The sequence below is a fragment of the Kryptolebias marmoratus genome, linkage group LG10, assembly GCF_001649575.2.
Source record: "Kryptolebias marmoratus isolate JLee-2015 linkage group LG10, ASM164957v2, whole genome shotgun sequence".
NCBI classification, from domain to species: Eukaryota; Metazoa; Chordata; class Actinopteri; order Cyprinodontiformes; family Rivulidae; genus Kryptolebias; species Kryptolebias marmoratus.
In genome coordinates, this window is record NC_051439.1 from 20,868,740 (window position 1) to 20,885,664 (window position 16,925).

A 16,925-nucleotide genomic window follows, 5' to 3' on the forward strand; every position below is an offset into this window, starting at 1 on the left:
AGGACTGAGGATGATTCCTTTCACACTGCTCTGCTGCAGAATCATTATCCCCCCAAGGCTCCAACAATTATTCATCCAGTGTGCTCGCTGCTCAGACAACGGCTATATTTAGGCTCCCCAAATTGACCTCAGTGCTGATTGTCGCACACACACACACACCGGTCGTCGGCTGCTCGACATCTTAAATTGGTGAAAACACACCAATAATGTGTTTATTACCTGCACAGCGGCTGCACAGCGGCTGCAGCAGCAGAGCTGCGCTGCTGTCACTGAAAAGAAAAAGCAATAACAAAAAAAATCTGAACTGAGAGAAACGATGACTCAGCGGCTAAGTTCAGCGTGTGCTGCCGGGCCTGAGCTGATGTGCCGTCCAAAAAGCTTTTGTTTCAGCCGAGTCAGAGTGCTCGCGAGGTTGCATGTGACAGGATCACATAAAAACACAGCTTCACATGACGAAAATGTGCACGCACGTGGCTTTCAGACTCAGAGCAACACGCATACGGTCGTTTTCTGACAACATATGGGAAGAGATGTTGGTCGGCTGTTATTTAAAACATTATTGTTTTTCTAAACAGAACTGAGATTTTAAAATATTGAAAACTTGTAGTTTATTTTCATTAAAATACTGAACGATACCTGATGATCACAGCCGTTTATGAAACTGTGTGTGTGTGTTTTCATGCAACATTTAGAGTTTTAGACTAAAATCATCTTATGTTAAGAAATGACAGAGCTGCAGCAGTTTTGGTCAAAACTATGGAAATAATGTTATCTCGTGCAATAATGGGAGATGTCCACTCTCTGCAATCAGCTTTTACTCATCTGTTAAACTGTCCCAGTTGTAGCCATTTTTGTGTTTTTGATTGGATAACTTTCTGCAAGTTTTAATAAAATGTGTGCCGTGGTTTATGGTATATTTTGCTAACAGACACACACACAGCCTTTCTACGGGGTGTGATAATAAAGCAGACTCGGCTGATTGCAGTTTATGAAATAGTCCTATCGTTTGTTAACGACTATGGAGCTGTAACAGGTGAACACACGTTCAGACTCTCTGCACCTGCTTTAAAATGTATCTGGTGCTTCCTAATGCGTTCACTGTGTCCACCTCAGAGATCGACTGCCTGAGAATACTCTAAAGGTAAGAAATGAATGAATATTTATGCCTTGATGGACCTTTTACATCCTGTAGTGTGGCAGCTGGGAGAATCCAGCCGAACTTTCCTTCTCAGCAGGATGAGGGGACGCTTTATGGGATTTGAACTTGTCATTCTTTGGCAGGGCTTGATTATGAGCACCTCCTTTTACGAAACCATTTCCCACCGGGCACTCAGCCATGATGGGAGGAAGTCCAAACCGCCGCTGCACCTCACCTCGCTGCAGGACAGGCTTCGTGTTAAAAATGCAGATGATTCAGATACATGTAAAGTACATTTGCAGCCGCTGTTATCTGTGCCAAATCTAAAAATAAATCACGCACTGGACCTTTGTGTCCGAGCTGAGCACTTTTGCAAATAATTCAAGAGATTTCTAAAGTTAATGGGGAGTTAAAAGAGGCCCTTAACACTTTTAGGGACCCCTGAGGGTAACTGGGGGAAAAAAAAAACATGAATGCCTTTTGTTTTTGTCTGAATTTGTTGCTCAAATAGGGAATTAAAGTGACCAAAGTCAATATTCTTCCTCTATCGCATAAATACTTCATTGATTCTGGATTTCATTGCAAGTGTTTCTGCAGGGTGTTCAGCCAACCAGCAAACAATAACACTATCTGGACTAATTAGCATTCAGTTGCATAACCGATGGTTCATGCTGAGGGTACGGGCTCTCGTATGAAATGAGTTCTGTGGACCGCAATGATCTTAAAGGGACAGTTTAGCTATTTGTGAGGTTATGTGGAGTAACTACAAGTGGTAAATATCTGTAGTAGGCAGTAATCAGAATGATCTCAGTCTTTGAAATATCTGAGATTTGATTGATTTAGATGTTAAAGCAGATAAGAATAGTTGTAAAAAGTCAGCCTTAAGTTCTCCTACGGGCATTCTTCGGGGAGAAATTTGGCCAAACTGTGCTTGAGACTTATGCAAAATGGCTATAATTCAGTCAGTTTTATAGCTATATGCTAAAATTGGGTGTGCACTCAATGCACGGCGTCGTCATGTAAATCTTTGGCGTCTTTCTGAAAATAATCATTGGATAAATACCTACAGATGATGGAGTCAATCCAGTTCAGCACGGCTGCCTCAGCTAATCAACATTAGCAGTACAAAAATGGCCATAATTCAGTTGGTTTTTACAGATATCGAGCTAAAATCTGATCTGCGAGTAGCTGGCATTTTGCAATATTGCGTGATTGTGCACAACTTTATTTTTGTGAGGTTTTGGGTTTTTTCTTTGTGTCTTCTTGGGTTTTGTTAGTTATCCTGTTTTCCTTTTTGTACTGCTTGTCTCCAGTGTTTTTCCATTCATCCTCAGTCTTCACTCGGTTTGCTGCCACGCCCACCTCCACCTGGCAGTAACGAGTTTCACGCACCTGTGCCCACTTACCGATTATCCTCTGTGTTTTATAAGTCCGTTCTCCTCCACTCTCCCCTGGTTCATTGCTTCTCGTTCCTCGATTGTTGTCCTTTGTCCGTGTTTTATCTCTCCATGCTTCGCTTGTTTATGTTTATACTCAGTCCTAGTTTTTGCTGCCACGTCAGCCTCTTTATTTTTGTTTATTTAATAAATTAGTTTTCTTTAAGATGAATCTGCACTCTGGGTTTGTCTCCGTTTCCCCACACCTTGACAATTTTCAAGGTTTCACATAAACCAAACCTCATAAAGTAAAGTATTTGCATTCAAATTAATTATTTTTTAAAGGAGTACAATTTATCGAAACATATATATAGTCTGTTTTTTAAATTTAGAAATCTTTGCAACAGTTGCATCAGTTTTATATCTCAGCTCTAGATCTTCCTTTTCAGTCCTAAAAGTAAACAAATGACTCATTTATACTCATTAAAAGGGTCTCACTAAATCGTAACAAGTGTAGAAAGTTCTCTCTGTCTGTCAGTAGCTTCCTGGATCAGATGGTAAACAGACTACTTTTCTCAGTAACTTTTAGCCTCATCAGCAGTTTTAGTGTCCAGATGAATCCAGCTCTCCTGTCTGTTCTTACACTGGATGTTTGGTGGGTCATATGAAGGTTCTGACTTCATTTTGGCTTCTCTCACAGCCGCATGCTGTTTGAGACCCAAGCAGCTGTTTGTAATGTCCTTCCTGTGTGGTGCGTACATCCACAGTTCTAATGAACGAGATATGAGTGATCTTCTGCATGAACGGTCCGTGATCAAGATGCCGCTCTGCATCAGAGTTCCTGCCAGCTTCTTTGGTTCCTGCAGCAATCTGAGCTTATCCAACCAAGGCATTCAGATTAGGACCATCCCAGAGCCTCTCCAGCATGCACTGGATGATGACCTCTAAATGGCTTTTTCACAGACAGAGACTCAAAACTGCAGACCTTCATGTGGGAAGAAATATAGATTTGAGAAGATCAAGCGGGAGGAGAAATTGTTTAAATGATAGAACATCAGAAGCACAATAATTCTGACTTTAAAACATTTAATTTAACTTAAAAAGGCCTTTCATACAGCGTCAGTGATTATGTTGCAGACTTATGTCCTTTTAAAGTACTTGGAGCATGAAAGGAGCGTTTGTTTGGCCTGTATATTCACTGCGCTGATAAATGTTCTGCTGAAACGACTGTTGCTGCAGGTCAACCAGAGAAATGCCTGTAATTTATCTGAATACAACACATTAAATGGAATGTGCCTACATGCTTTAGTGATCATTTGGGGTGACCTTTAATGTTGTTTGCTGTTGTAGACTCGTGGTTATACGGCTGTAAATAACGTCTGATCCCACACAAATAAAACCAGTTCTGTAAACAAATCCAATCGTCTCTGCTCTGTTGACACTTAATTCAGAAATATAAAATTATCTGATTATTCCTGTCCAAAACATGGATCGTTTTCCCTTGGATGTAAAACTTTGAAGAGGAGACTTGTAGGTTTCACCCGATTGTCTGGATTTTACTGTTAATTACTCATAGTTGTAATTAAGATTAAACACAAGGCTTTTCAAAGGGAGCAGAGCTGCAATCATGACTTCAATGGAACAAAAGTAATTATGGTTGAAAAGAAACAGATAGTTTTGTTCCAGTCGAGGTGTAAAAGGATTTGTGCGAGTTGAGGTTTAGAAGGTTGTCTGTGGGAGTCATAAAGTCTTTTCCCCAAGAATCAAGAAAATAAGATGCTTATTTCTCCTAAAAGTCACATTTTTATTTTGCAGTGTGTGAACTTAATTAGCCATGAATAGAATCAAAATTTCTGTCAACTGAAAAGTGAGCTACACCTTCATCTTTCTCCTGTTTCAGTTTTAAACCATTTTTTCTTGTCGTTGTTGTTTAAGGATCACCACAACAGCCGCCTGCATGATGGACCTGCGCAGATACCCGCTGGATGAACAGAACTGCACGCTGGAAATCGAAAGCTGTAAGTGGTGCCGTGTTTGTTTGCACATCAGAAGCAACACAGAAGTGCTCGTAAGACCCGACTGAAAAGTGTCAGCCTTTCTCATTAGCAAATGCTCTGCTCTGCTGTGTGGTGCAGAAAAAATGAAATTTAATCAAACAAACACAAAGTAAGGAGAGAATCCAACTTATCTTATTGCTTTAAACTTACTGAGAGCTTTTAGTCCAGTCAGTCAATCTGAAATCTTCTCATTCACAAACAATTTGCCAAATGTATTACAGTTTTATAGGAGCAATGGGCTTTCATAAGCCCAGTTTTTATTAATCAGAAGTTTTATTTCAGGTTATGGTTCATTTTGTCTAACTTCAGGATTTCAGCCAGGAGAGGCTCATCCAGTCCTGCTAGCAAAGTTTGGTTTAACGTTAAATTAATAAAATATTTTAATTAAGGTTCCAAATGTAGGTCATTATTTGTTTCTGTTCCCCTACAGAGGAGCCTTGATTATAGCTGCATCAAAATTTGTTTGGAAACATCAGCATATTGGATATTTAATATTTTCTGTCTTTTAAACTTTGTCCTCTTTAAGGTTTCTTTCATAGATTTGACTAAATAAAAGGGAACAAATTGTTTCTTTGTTACAGGCTGCTGGGAACAAGCATTTAAAACTGGTTCTTTTCAAAGTTGTCTGTTATGTGTCGACAAAGCTGTGGTTCATCCCTTGAGTTAGGAGCCTTTTTATGCCTGAATGATTCGCAGGTCAGAGTTAAGTGGTTTAACAAACAAAACACTTTCAGATGCTGGACTGAAACTTTTCGAAAGTTTGGAAAACAGCTGATCAAGACCACTTTTAAAGATTACCAGAAATTCTGGCTGCTTGGAAGGAAAATATAAAGAAATGTTCGCTGGATCAGGAGTTTAGAGCAGAACAGTTTGCTCCAAAACACCATTAAAGGTTTAACCCGCAGTGACATCAAGTCTTCTGCTCTTTTCCATCTCTGTACTTTAATTAACTCTCAGCTGCAGTACACAGACTTATCAGTGACACCGAGGTTGTTAAATCCCATTTACCTCTTAAAAGTTTTGAATGCTTCTTCTTCATCCATCTCTGCACCGGTTCTTCTTGTCCGCAGTTTCTCAGGTCAGAGTCCTCTGTGGTCACTGAGGTGAGGCTGAACTTCACACCAACTAATGCAAAGTGACGTTTCCTGTTTGATCAGATCTGTCCAGAGAGCTCCAATTAAATAATTCATAACACTGACATGAATAGTTAACTCCAATGCTTTATATACGTCTGCTTATAGAGAAGATGGACATCATTTCCACCTGGAGCTTCATGCATAAATCATGTGTATGAAAACCCACACAGCTCTGCAAAGAATCATTTATATCCTTTTTTTATGTAATGAGAATCTGGACATTTATGCAGCAAACAATGAAAGAAATGAACAAAAACAAGAAGAGAACTACAGTATTCAGCTCAAATACATCAGTTTGCTGTGAAATCTTGGGTTACAAAAGCATTCAAAAGAAACTCATTCCCCCCCAAAAAAAGAACGCTATCAGTGCTTTTAAATCATGCCAGTTCTGCAGCTAAATCACACCTTGGTCACATCGCTGTAATTGTCCACTTAAACCATTCTAATCTTCTTTTTCTTTCTCACATACATAAAACGAAGGAGGGAAAAATGGGCTAAAATCATAATAAAGCTCTTCTCGTCACGATAAGCAGTTAATTCCAAGAAATTCTGCAGCTGCCTGAAGATAAGATGAAGAGTGAAAAGATAGATTCACTGGCCCAATTAAATCGGTCTAATTACTGACGGGCATCGAGGGCCGGTTCACTCTGGTCCAGGCTGTAGATGCAGCCTAGAGACCTGCCAGGAAAAGTAAAGGGAAGGCTTTATTGTTGGTCCAGTTCAGCCTGTGGGAAACTGGAAGATGTCCAGCTGCTGGACAGAGAATTTAAGATCCACATTTAGGCTCTAATAATTTGACTGTTATTTTTAAAAAAAAAAAAAAAAAGATCAATTCTGCTCAGTGTCTGGAGGACAAAGATCACACGATGCTATGTTTAGCAGTGAACCTACAGCGTTTCTATGACTCTGACTCTGACACACACTGCCTGACTATAGAAACAAATCACCACAAGGATTTTAGTATTTAACTGATTATTGGTGGAAAAAGGGGGAATCCAGTAAAGCAATAGCTGTGGCTGCATCAGCTTTCAGCTTGTTTGTGGAGATCGTTGACAGGAGCTCAAGACGCAGTCATGGAGAGGAGGGAGTCAGGTTTGGGAACCTCAGGGTCTCGTCTCTGTGGTTCTGTTTGCTTGACTTCGAGCGTGCACTGAAGCGGTTCGCAGCCAATTGTGAAGTATCTGGAATGAGAGTCACCTCTTCTAAGTCTGAGAACATAGTTCTTAATCAGAAAGGGGCTGAAATGCTCCCTCGGGGTTCGGGGGTGAGCCTTTGTTTCAAGTGAAGGAGTTCTGGTATCTGAGAGTGGTTTTTTTCATGATTGATGAAGCAATGGAGCGAGAGATGAGCTTCGTCTGCAGCAATGAGGGCGTTGTCCTGGTTTATCTTGGTGAAGAAAGAGCAGAGCTGAAAGGCAAAGCGCTCAATTTACTGGTCCATGTTTGATCCAACCCTCACCCATGGTCTAGCTGGGCTCAGCTTTAGCGAAAAGGTGAGGAGCTTCATCTCCCGGGGAGATGAGGAGAGCCGTTGCTCCTCCACATCGAAAAGTCACCTGAGGTGGTTCAGACATCTGATCGGGATGCCTACTTTTTCCTCCCTCTGGAGATTTTCTGGTCACATCCCACTGGGAGACCTCAGGGCACACACACACAAACAAAAACCCACTGGAGAGGTTAAATGTCCTCTCTGGCCTGGGACTGGCTTGGTTGTTTGGGACCTGTTGTCTGACGTTATGCAGCTGAGGAACAGATCGGTGCATGCCACAGTGTCTGTAAAAGAGAGTGCTTTATAAACTGATGCATATACTTCTTGGCAAAGTGGCAGAATGAGTTAAGGTGGGAATGAGAATGAGTTCTGATGATGCACCTGTGATTCCTGGCTGCAGGAAACCTCCTCAAGGGACATTTTAAAACTTCAGAAATTTCTTTAAAAAGGTTTTCAAACATCTAAAAAAGAAATAAGCAGAGTTGTGGGTTCCTTTGACATGATGCAGTCTTCCCATTTAATTAGAAATATACATCTTTTTGTTTTCACAAGATGTGAAGGTTTCCCATTTTGCCAAAACATCCAGTATTGCTGCTGTATCCACACGGGGGCTCTGCCTTTTGGCAGCTCATTGACTTATGAGCTGTGAAAACAAGTTAGTTCCAGAGTCGCAGTGCTCTTACAGTAAAAATATCTCCCTTGAGAGTAATGTTTTTCATCCAGCAGTTTTATTTTCTCCCTCCTGTTTTGAAACAATTCTCACGTTTGTGGATCTCAGAATAGGTAACAGAAGTGGAAACTCAAAGTGTTGCTCCAGTCGGTGCTCCCGCAGGACGTGTGGCTGTTGTGAGTTCACATCCCGCCGGGTAAAAGCGTCATACACACATAGACAGGCACGCTGTTCACACTCCATCCAGAAGGTCACCGGGAGTTGAGGTTGTCCATCACGTTAGCTTCAGTCACACATCATCACGCCTTTTCACATCAAACACCAGACAGTTTTCTGGTCAAAGTATCTCTCCTCTTCCATCGCTGCTTTTTCTTCCTCACAGTTTGTTATGAAGACAATATGAGACGTTTCCTCCCTCTGAGCTCCTCGTTTCCTGACAAAAACATTATTTTGGAGGAGAAACAATTGTTTGGGTTGAAGGAAAAGAAAAGCTGCAAGGAGGCTTGTAAAGCACCCAAACTTTGAGCAGACAAGGTTTCACGTGAGGAGAACTAGGCAATCCTGGTCCTCGAGGGCCACCATCCTGCAGGTTTTCCTTGTTTCTCTGGTCCAACACATGATTTGAATCAATGGGTGATTAACAGGCTTCTGCAGAACATGAAGAGGTGATTTAACGTCTGAATCAGGTGTGTTGGAGCAGAGGAACAAGGAAAACCTGTAGGATAGTGAACCTTAAGGACCAGGGTTGCATACCCCTGCCCTAAATGCTCTAAACAGTAAAGTTTTCCTAAATAAATTGCATTTTTTGAGAATAATTTTCCCATTTCATCCTTTGCCCCACCTGAAGATGCTTTTGGATGAGAGGCGAAATGTTTTCAAGAAATCTTTTCTATTGAACCCCTCAGAATCATGAAGTCCTGGAGTCACAGTCTGGTTCACTCTGTGTTATATTTTAACTCCTCGGGTTCTCCTGTCTCCATCAGATGGATACACGACCGACGACATCGAGTTTTACTGGCAGGGAGGAAGCAACTCTGGCTCCGTCACCGGGGTGGAGAACATCGAGCTGCCCCAGTTCTCCATCATAGACTATCAAACCCTCTCCAAGAAGGCGGTGTTTGCCACCGGTAACAGTCACACACAGTCACTTATCCAAGTTTCAACCTGTAAATCTTTAAGTTGAACCCACAGAGGTACAGATATGACTTCCTCCTTGTGTAAAACAGTTTCTGCAACACTGGATGCAAGTAAATGTTGCAATATATTATTATTTTTTAACTCTTGTAGCAGGGAAATCCTTGCTTTGACATCTAAACTCTGCTCAAGCCTGAGAGTTGACTCAGGTTGCTCTAATCTTCTGTGAACATTTTAGTTGAAATGAAGGTCCGTTCATTTCTTACATTAATTTTACTCCTGGTTTCACAGGTTCGTATCCACGTCTGTCGCTGAGCTTCAAACTCAAGAGGAACATTGGATATTTCATCCTTCAAACCTACATGCCGTCTATCCTGATCACCATCCTGTCCTGGGTCTCCTTCTGGATAAACTACGATGCTTCAGCTGCCAGAGTCGCCTTAGGTCAGTGCCCCCTCAGTTCTTCAGTATTAAACATTAAAACCAAGTGCATTTTTACATGGATTATTATGAAATTGATGGAGAGATCGCCTAAAAAGAGTCTCCCAAATCACTTTAGAAGTGTTCAGAAAGTATAAAATTTTAGTTTGTACACCGCACTTATTAAGTTAACCAAGAATCCTGTACCATAAATCTTTACCAAACTGATTGAAGTCAATCTGAGACAGCTCTGTATCATTTTCAGATAATGCTGACACGCCTATTTCATAAAACTGATATATTCTTGGTTCCTGTTAATACGTTCTGCTCAGAGAGTGCTGCTGAGAGCTGTGTGTGTGTGTGTGTGTGTGTGTGTGCTTCGCGGGGTCTTATTGGAGATAAAATGCGCTACATTAACCTTTACTTACAGACATCATTTCATTAAAATGTGATCTCTGTCTGGATCTGTTATGTGAGCTTATTAAAGTTAATCGACTGGAGCCTTTTCTTGGAAACATTACAGCCAAGTGCTTATTGGTTGGGCCATCTAAACCATACATGATCCGATAAATTTAGTATCATTTTAGTGGAAATGCATCAAGCCTTCCTTATTCTCATTTTATCCACCTCCACCAGGGCACTGAAGTTCCTAATCATCTGATAAACTCACTGAACATCTAAAGGATGGCCTGAGAGACAATGTTGTGGAAATAATTGTTCAGTGTAGAAAATATATTTGCAGAATTTGCAGACATTTTACCCATGCCGGTGTAAGGCATTTGAAGGATGTCTGTTTGCAAAGCTGAAAGTTGATTTGTTGTCTTTGTTTTATTTTTTTTAATTATTTCTTAGCAGAGGGGTGGAAACCAGAACTGTTCAGAGTCAGACAAGATTGAGGAGTCCTGGTTCTAAATCCAGGCTGACTGAGATCAAGACAAATCTGAGTAAAACTGAAGTTTGACTCAAAGACGAGACTGTTTCTCTTAAAGTGGTCTGAAGTTTAGAGAGCACGACTCCACTGTAGGGGAACAGGACACAAAATAAAGACAAAAAACAACAAAATCTTGTAGATTTCTGATATCTAATGTCACTTTCATCCTGTCACAAGCACAGACTTACAAATGCACAAGTTTTGTTTCGCTGCACTCAGTGTCCTCATCGTTACTCTTCATCCCTCAGAAAGACAACTGTGAGTCTTCTCTGTGAGCCGACTGGAAGGCTCTGAGTTACTGAGGTGATGTCAGGTCCAAGGCCCATCAATTTTGGTCTTTAAATCAGCCATTAGTCTTCCATTAGGGGCGTGTGTGTGAACCAGAGGAGAGTCGGAGCACAGCGGAGCCTCTTCATTACATCCACTAAGGATTTTACAGGAATCTGTTCTTCTCGAGGCAGCAGAAACCATCTGTGTGCACGTCAAAGGTTAAACTCTCCTTTTTAGCATTTCACTTCTAGGCTATTAGTTACAAATGGTGCTGCCTGATGTCACGTATAAAAAAACCTACTTTAAACTAGAAAAAGGTCTGAGAAACTGCAGAAACTGAAGTGAATGCTCTGTTCTGAATGGCTGCTGAAAGTAACAAAATGCTAACTAAAAGCTAAAAGTAGAAAAAAATCTAACAGTTCTGACAATAGTAACAAAAAGGACAAAGGTTTATCTGCTTCGTCTTAAAGTGATATATTGAGAAATGTTTGCTTTATGACAATAAGTGAGATTTTAGAAGAAGTTAAACATCTGTTTTCCCTTCACGTCTGCAGGTATAACCACCGTGCTGACCATGACCACCATCAACACCCACCTGAGGGAGACCCTACCCAAGATCCCCTACGTCAAGGCCATCGACATCTACCTGATGGGTTGCTTTGTCTTTGTGTTCCTGGCCTTGCTGGAGTACGCCTTTGTGAACTACATCTTCTTCGGCCGCGGCCCTCACATGCAGAAGAAGGCGGCAGAAAAGGCAGCCAAGTCCAACAACGAGAATAAGAGCAGGCTGGAGAGCAACAAAGTGCAGGTGGGTAAAGATCTTCAAACTGTTTCATCAGAAAAATTCGGTAGAAATGCTGCCAGTTCTTCTCACTCCTGAGTAAAAACGGTTTTCAACCTTAAATTAGTTCAGAATATTGTAACACTGACTGCTTTTCAACAACTTTCAAACAAAAAAAATCATCAAAACTGTCATACACTAAATAAAAAATAATATTTAAAAGGATTATTTTGCACATTTTCAGCACAGTTACAAGCTAGACTTCAGCTCTCACATTAAGTCATGACTGAATGAAAACACTAACTTATTAGTTTCATACTAAAAGACTTTTTGCACCAAAATTTGGCAATAAAATCTTCAACAAACCTGAAAAGCTGAATCCATTACTGCTAGATTGCCAGGTGCATGACCAGGTCTGATAAGGGAGGGAAAATGTTTGCTAGCAGGAGTAGGCATCAGTAGCTCCTTTAGCAATATGGTTGCAAAGACGAGTCCCTCTTTGACCTGCCTCAGGCTGCTCGTAAATCACCACCATATCCTGCAACGACGGGCGCTTTCATTAAAGAGGCAGGCATCGTGGAACCAAAGGAGTTGTAGAGTGGAAAGCTGTGGTGCTGATGCAGAGCATTAAACATAAATATGTGTTGGACATCTTCCATTTTAAACCCTGTGGCCACCTGGTCACTACATCACACCTTCAAGCTGCAATGGCAACATATTATTTATTGTACCAACCTCTACGGCTCCGTCATTACCTCCTTTCGCTGCTCAGAGGCATAACAGCAGCAGGTTGACTCAAACCCTTCCATATTGTCTTTATTTTTTCATAAATCACACTGAGAGTGAAGGAAGGCATCTGACGCTTGGATTGAAAGTGTTCTGTGAACGTTTATTGTGTCATTACATCTCGACAACATAAATGAGCAACAGAGAAATAACAAACGCTGGAACTGATTAACGAACCAGCCAACAACTCATCACGATTAGCAAACTTTATTTGATAGTTCAAGATGAAACATGGTTAAATCAGCCATGATGGTTGAGGTGTGTGGGTTTAGATCAGAGCATTAATGAATACAAACATTCTGAATCAGTGGTCTCCAATCCTGGTCCTGGAGAGCCACCATCCTGCAGGTTTTACTTATTCCTCTGCTCCAACACACCTGGTTTGAAGCAATGGGTGATTAACAGGCTTCTGCAGAACATGAAGAGGTGATTTAACCTCTGAATCAGGTGTGTTGGAGCAGAGAAACATGGAAAACCCTCCAGGACCAGGATTGCCCACCCCTGCTCTAAACGATGTGTCGACTCCACCTACTCAACATGCTGCTTTGTGCGCCGGTTTGTAGAAGTTGTGGACTCACTGTTTAACTAACAGCTAATCAAAGGCGTTGACTTGAAAAATGTAGAAAAGGAAAGGCGTCTCATTTGTTCTCTGTTTTTAAAATCATGAAAATAAAACCTACAAACATAAAACTCATCTCAGAATTTTGTTCTGGATTGTGCTGCTGGTCGCAAAAGTTTAATTAAAAAAAAAACTGTTTAAATCTTTTCGAAGGTTGACGCTCACGGCAACATCCTCCTGACGAACCTGCCCACTGAGATGGGGGGTCCAGACATGATGGGAGCACTCAACGACCCGCGGGCCACGATGTTCTCCTACGACAGCGCCAGCATCCAGTACCGGAAGCCGATGACGAGCCGGGACCTGTACGGACGGCCGGCCATGGACCGGCCCATGGGACACAAGAAGAACCGCTTACGGAGAAGGGCCTCGCAGCTGAAAGTCAAGATCCCGGACCTCACAGACGTCAACGCCATAGACAAGTGGTCCAGGGTCGTCTTCCCCATCACCTTCACCTTCTTCAATCTGGTCTACTGGCTTTATTATGTCCACTAGGGCGGCGATAGTGAGCATGTAAGGCAACACCACTGCAGTTTGTTTTTTTTTTAAGAGAAATTGGTCCTGTACAGACATGGAAACAGGAATGTTCGGCCCGTTTGTAAAAATCCTCTTTTGGCACAACTAGTACTGGTCCTTACAGTGTAAATACAAGTTAATATATGATATATATAAATATATATATATGAAGACAGAGATATAATTTCATAAAATAAAATCTATTGCTTTTGCTGTACACATACGAATATAAAAAAATATATCAGAGTTGAAGAAAGTAAAAATTCAGTATTCACAGGTTCAACATGCCAAATGAGACTAATGACTCGAACGATTTTTGGAAAATGATCTCCAATTTATTCCTTTATTCTGTTCTGTTATTTCACGTTTTGCCAGTAAAAGGAACGCAACTTTTATCTGCGTAAGATAAAAAAAGAGATAAAGAGATGCAGTGCAGAAACAGATTTAACTTCGCCCTGCAGACAAGCAGGATATTTGGTTTAATTTCTAACATAATAAACAAAAAAAAAACTCCAGACTTTAAACTGATCAGAGTTAGTATCCTTTCTGAAGCCAGCTTTTTAATCACAGCTACAACTGCGACAGGAAATGAGAGGAAACTGCTTATTCAGCCAAATTCAGGAGGGTCTGGATTTACTTCAGCTGCTGATTGTTGCAGGTTTTTATTTTAGCAATCAGAAACAATCACACGTTTCTACAACACTTTGTTTTAGCGCCTCACAAACTAGAAATCTCCCACAGTTAACTCTTTTATTTCTTTTCAGCAGTTTACCTAAAGTATGTTTGAAAATGTTCAAAGTTAACAAGTCATGACATGTCTTATAATGATTTTCTGTTCACCTAAATTTAATTAAATTAAATGTCGAAGTGGGCAGTATAAACAGAAATCATTTTAGGGCTTTATTTACAACAGCCTGAAGATTTTATTCATCTTTTCCCAGGCAGTATTTCAGTCTAAAGGGCTTTTCCTGTTGGTGGAAAACAGGAGTTCATCTTCTTCAGGCAGAGCTGGTTTTATCACAGAGATGCGAACATTTGCTGACATTTTAGCCCCATCATCCCAGAGCCTTGGTGTGTTAAATACCAGCCGGGTTACCGGCTCTTGTTTATTATTGTGCAGATCAATGGGAGGCTTCAGAAAGGACTCGTCCTCTGTCAGCGGCATGGCAGTTTGATTTATTTACCGTTTTTCTGCTCCCTTATTGTTTCTTGGTCCAAGCTCGGTATCCAGCTGGCCTTCTTTTCACGATGACGTCATGAAATCCTTAAATACTGCTAGAATTCTGCAGAGTGCATTTGAACCATCAGCTAAACTTATTATTTTCACTTCTGGTAAACGAAGGAGCAGATTTGAACCAAGTCTTTTTTTCTTGCAACGTTATCGAAACGTCTGAGATTGTAAACATCATTTTCTTTTTAAGGAAAGCAGGAGAACGTCAACCAGCTTTCCAAACCACAAAAATCAAGCCTTTATGTTTGCAAAACGGACGTGGATTAGATTAGATCGTGGTTTAATTTCTATGATTCAACATGGCAGAAAAGCATGAAGTCTGATTTGCCTTTTTGAAGCAGCCAGAAATGCAGATCAGATACAAAACTCATGTCCAGTTTTTTGTCCTACAGTCAGTGTCAAAACACTTAGCTTAGAGCACTTTTCACAGACTTTAAATACGTTTCCTTGGGTTAAATTTGTAATTTATTATGCAACACAACCAACAATTAAAGACCTATCATTCCTTGAAGGAATAACACGTTGATGACGACTCTCAGCTACTACCATGCCAAATCTTAGCTCAGTATCTGTAAAACCGACTGAGTTGTTGCCATTTCTGTGTTAGCTAAGGCTGATTAGCTTTGGTGGCCATCTTAAATAGACTCAGACACTTAAAGTTTCAATGAAATTCACCAGTTGTTTGTGAGATTTTTTATTTTTTATTAAAAAAAAGCTTAAATTAGGCTTTTTTTCTTTTGCACTTTCACTTCCACCACCTGATTAATGGTGTTAAATATTAATTACGTTTTTTGATTTTTCATTATCATTCTTAATATGTGTGAAAAGCTTTGAAACCTGATCTGTTTTTTTAAAGTCCTTTAAGCCTACGCAAGGTTTCCTCTGATGTTATTCCCTTTAAAACAAATAAATGAAGCTCGGCTCAGAGACGTGTTTTCCCCTGTAAAAAAACATTTGTTTACGAGGGCTTTAGAGAAAAACGAGAGAATAAAACCCAGACAGGACTGCAGTAACGGTGTGCTCTGTCTGAACAGCTGAATATTGTGCCTTTACCACCAATCCTAATCTTTTCACAGGGTCTAACTTCTACGCCGCGGGTAGAACCTCAAACATCTTGTATTTTTGTAGAATAAGACGAACAAGGAGAGAACCAGAAATGGACTCGCGAGGATCTTTTCTGAGGCTCTGACATACCATTATGTGTTGTAGTGAGACATTCCAGCATTATGATGACAATCTCTCAGTGCTGATCCAAAAAGTGAAAAAATAAAAATATAAATAAAGCAGCTCGGGCTTTCTTTAGTGTAAACAGAGGACCTGCTGCAGATGGACACGTGTCTCCTGTGGACATAGGAGCCTAATGGACTCAGAACAACAGGTTTGCCCGCAGGCTGCAGAGGATGAGGATGTGTTATTGTGTAAAAGTAACGGTACAGTTTTTCTCTCATGCTCTCCATGCGCTCTGAAGTGGAACGGCTTGTTTGGGAGGCAGAGACTTTCTGATTCTGAGAACCGTTTGTGTCGACTTACAGAGACTTCAACCGAGCAGAGTTTAAATAAAGCTGATATCTCTACATAAAAACAGTGTTTTCTTGTTTAATCATGAAATAAAAATGTGTTTTTAAGCAAACATGAGATTTGTTATAAAGGGAAAAGCTTTTTAAATTAAAGGCCTAGCATTCCTTGAAGGAATGCATATTGCCCGCTGTCTTTCCTGCCAGAGATTTAAGCTAAGATTCTCTTTTATTGTGAAAGGACGGAGTTAAAGCTGTTTTGCTCAAATGTTGTAAAAAAAGCTGCAAGGTCTTGTCAGATGTGTTACTTCTCGGAGTGTTGTGGATGACTCTCAGCTACTACCACGCCAAATTTTAGCTCATTATCTGTAAAACTTACAGTTACAGCTATTTTTGTGTTGGCTTATGAGAGTTAACTGTGGTGGCCATCTTAAATTGGTCAGTTTCAGATTTACATCTAATAATTACTTCATGACTTTCATTAAAATCCATCTAGTGGTTCATGAGATATTTTGCTAACAGACACAGTTTGTCCCAACATTTAATGCCAGAGTTTGAAGCAAAGATGTAGAGCTCGGAGGATGTGTTCTGAGGGACTCTAAGCTACTACCACCACATTTTAGGTCAATATCTGTGGAGCCGGCTGAGGTTTGGCCATGCTTGTGTTTGCCGTGGTCGATCAGCTGTGGCAGCCATCTTAAATTGAGCTGACTCCAAAGCTTAATCAGTTGTAGATTTACATCATGTGATGACTTTCTGAAAGTTTCATTAAACTCCCTCCAGTGGTTCTTCAGATATGTTGCTAACGCTACAAACATCGACCTTCGGCGCCAGGTGAGAAATACAAATACGAGTCCT

General features: G+C 40.7%; 1 protein-coding gene across 2 annotated transcripts in view; it reads left to right on the top strand.

Annotated features, from left to right (window-relative positions):
- The window catches only part of gabrb1 (gamma-aminobutyric acid type A receptor subunit beta1), a 37,026-nt gene extending 20,912 nt beyond the window's left edge, over window positions 1-16,114 (top strand). The window contains exons 5-10 of one of the 2 annotated variants that reach the window (XM_025010230.2): window positions 4,450-4,532; window positions 8,849-8,992; window positions 9,291-9,443; window positions 11,175-11,428; window positions 12,960-13,319; window positions 15,630-16,114. In XM_025010230.2, coding sequence (XP_024865998.1) covers window positions 4,450-4,532; window positions 8,849-8,992; window positions 9,291-9,443; window positions 11,175-11,428; window positions 12,960-13,301 — 976 coding nt within the window. In that variant the 3' untranslated portion in view covers window positions 13,302-13,319; window positions 15,630-16,114. Of the gene's footprint in view, window positions 1-4,449; window positions 4,533-8,848; window positions 8,993-9,290; window positions 9,444-11,174; window positions 11,429-12,959; window positions 13,876-15,629 lie in introns of those variants that run through there. The other variant, XM_017434836.3, reaches the window with a different exon arrangement.
- The last annotated feature ends 811 nt before the right edge of the window (window positions 16,115-16,925 follow it).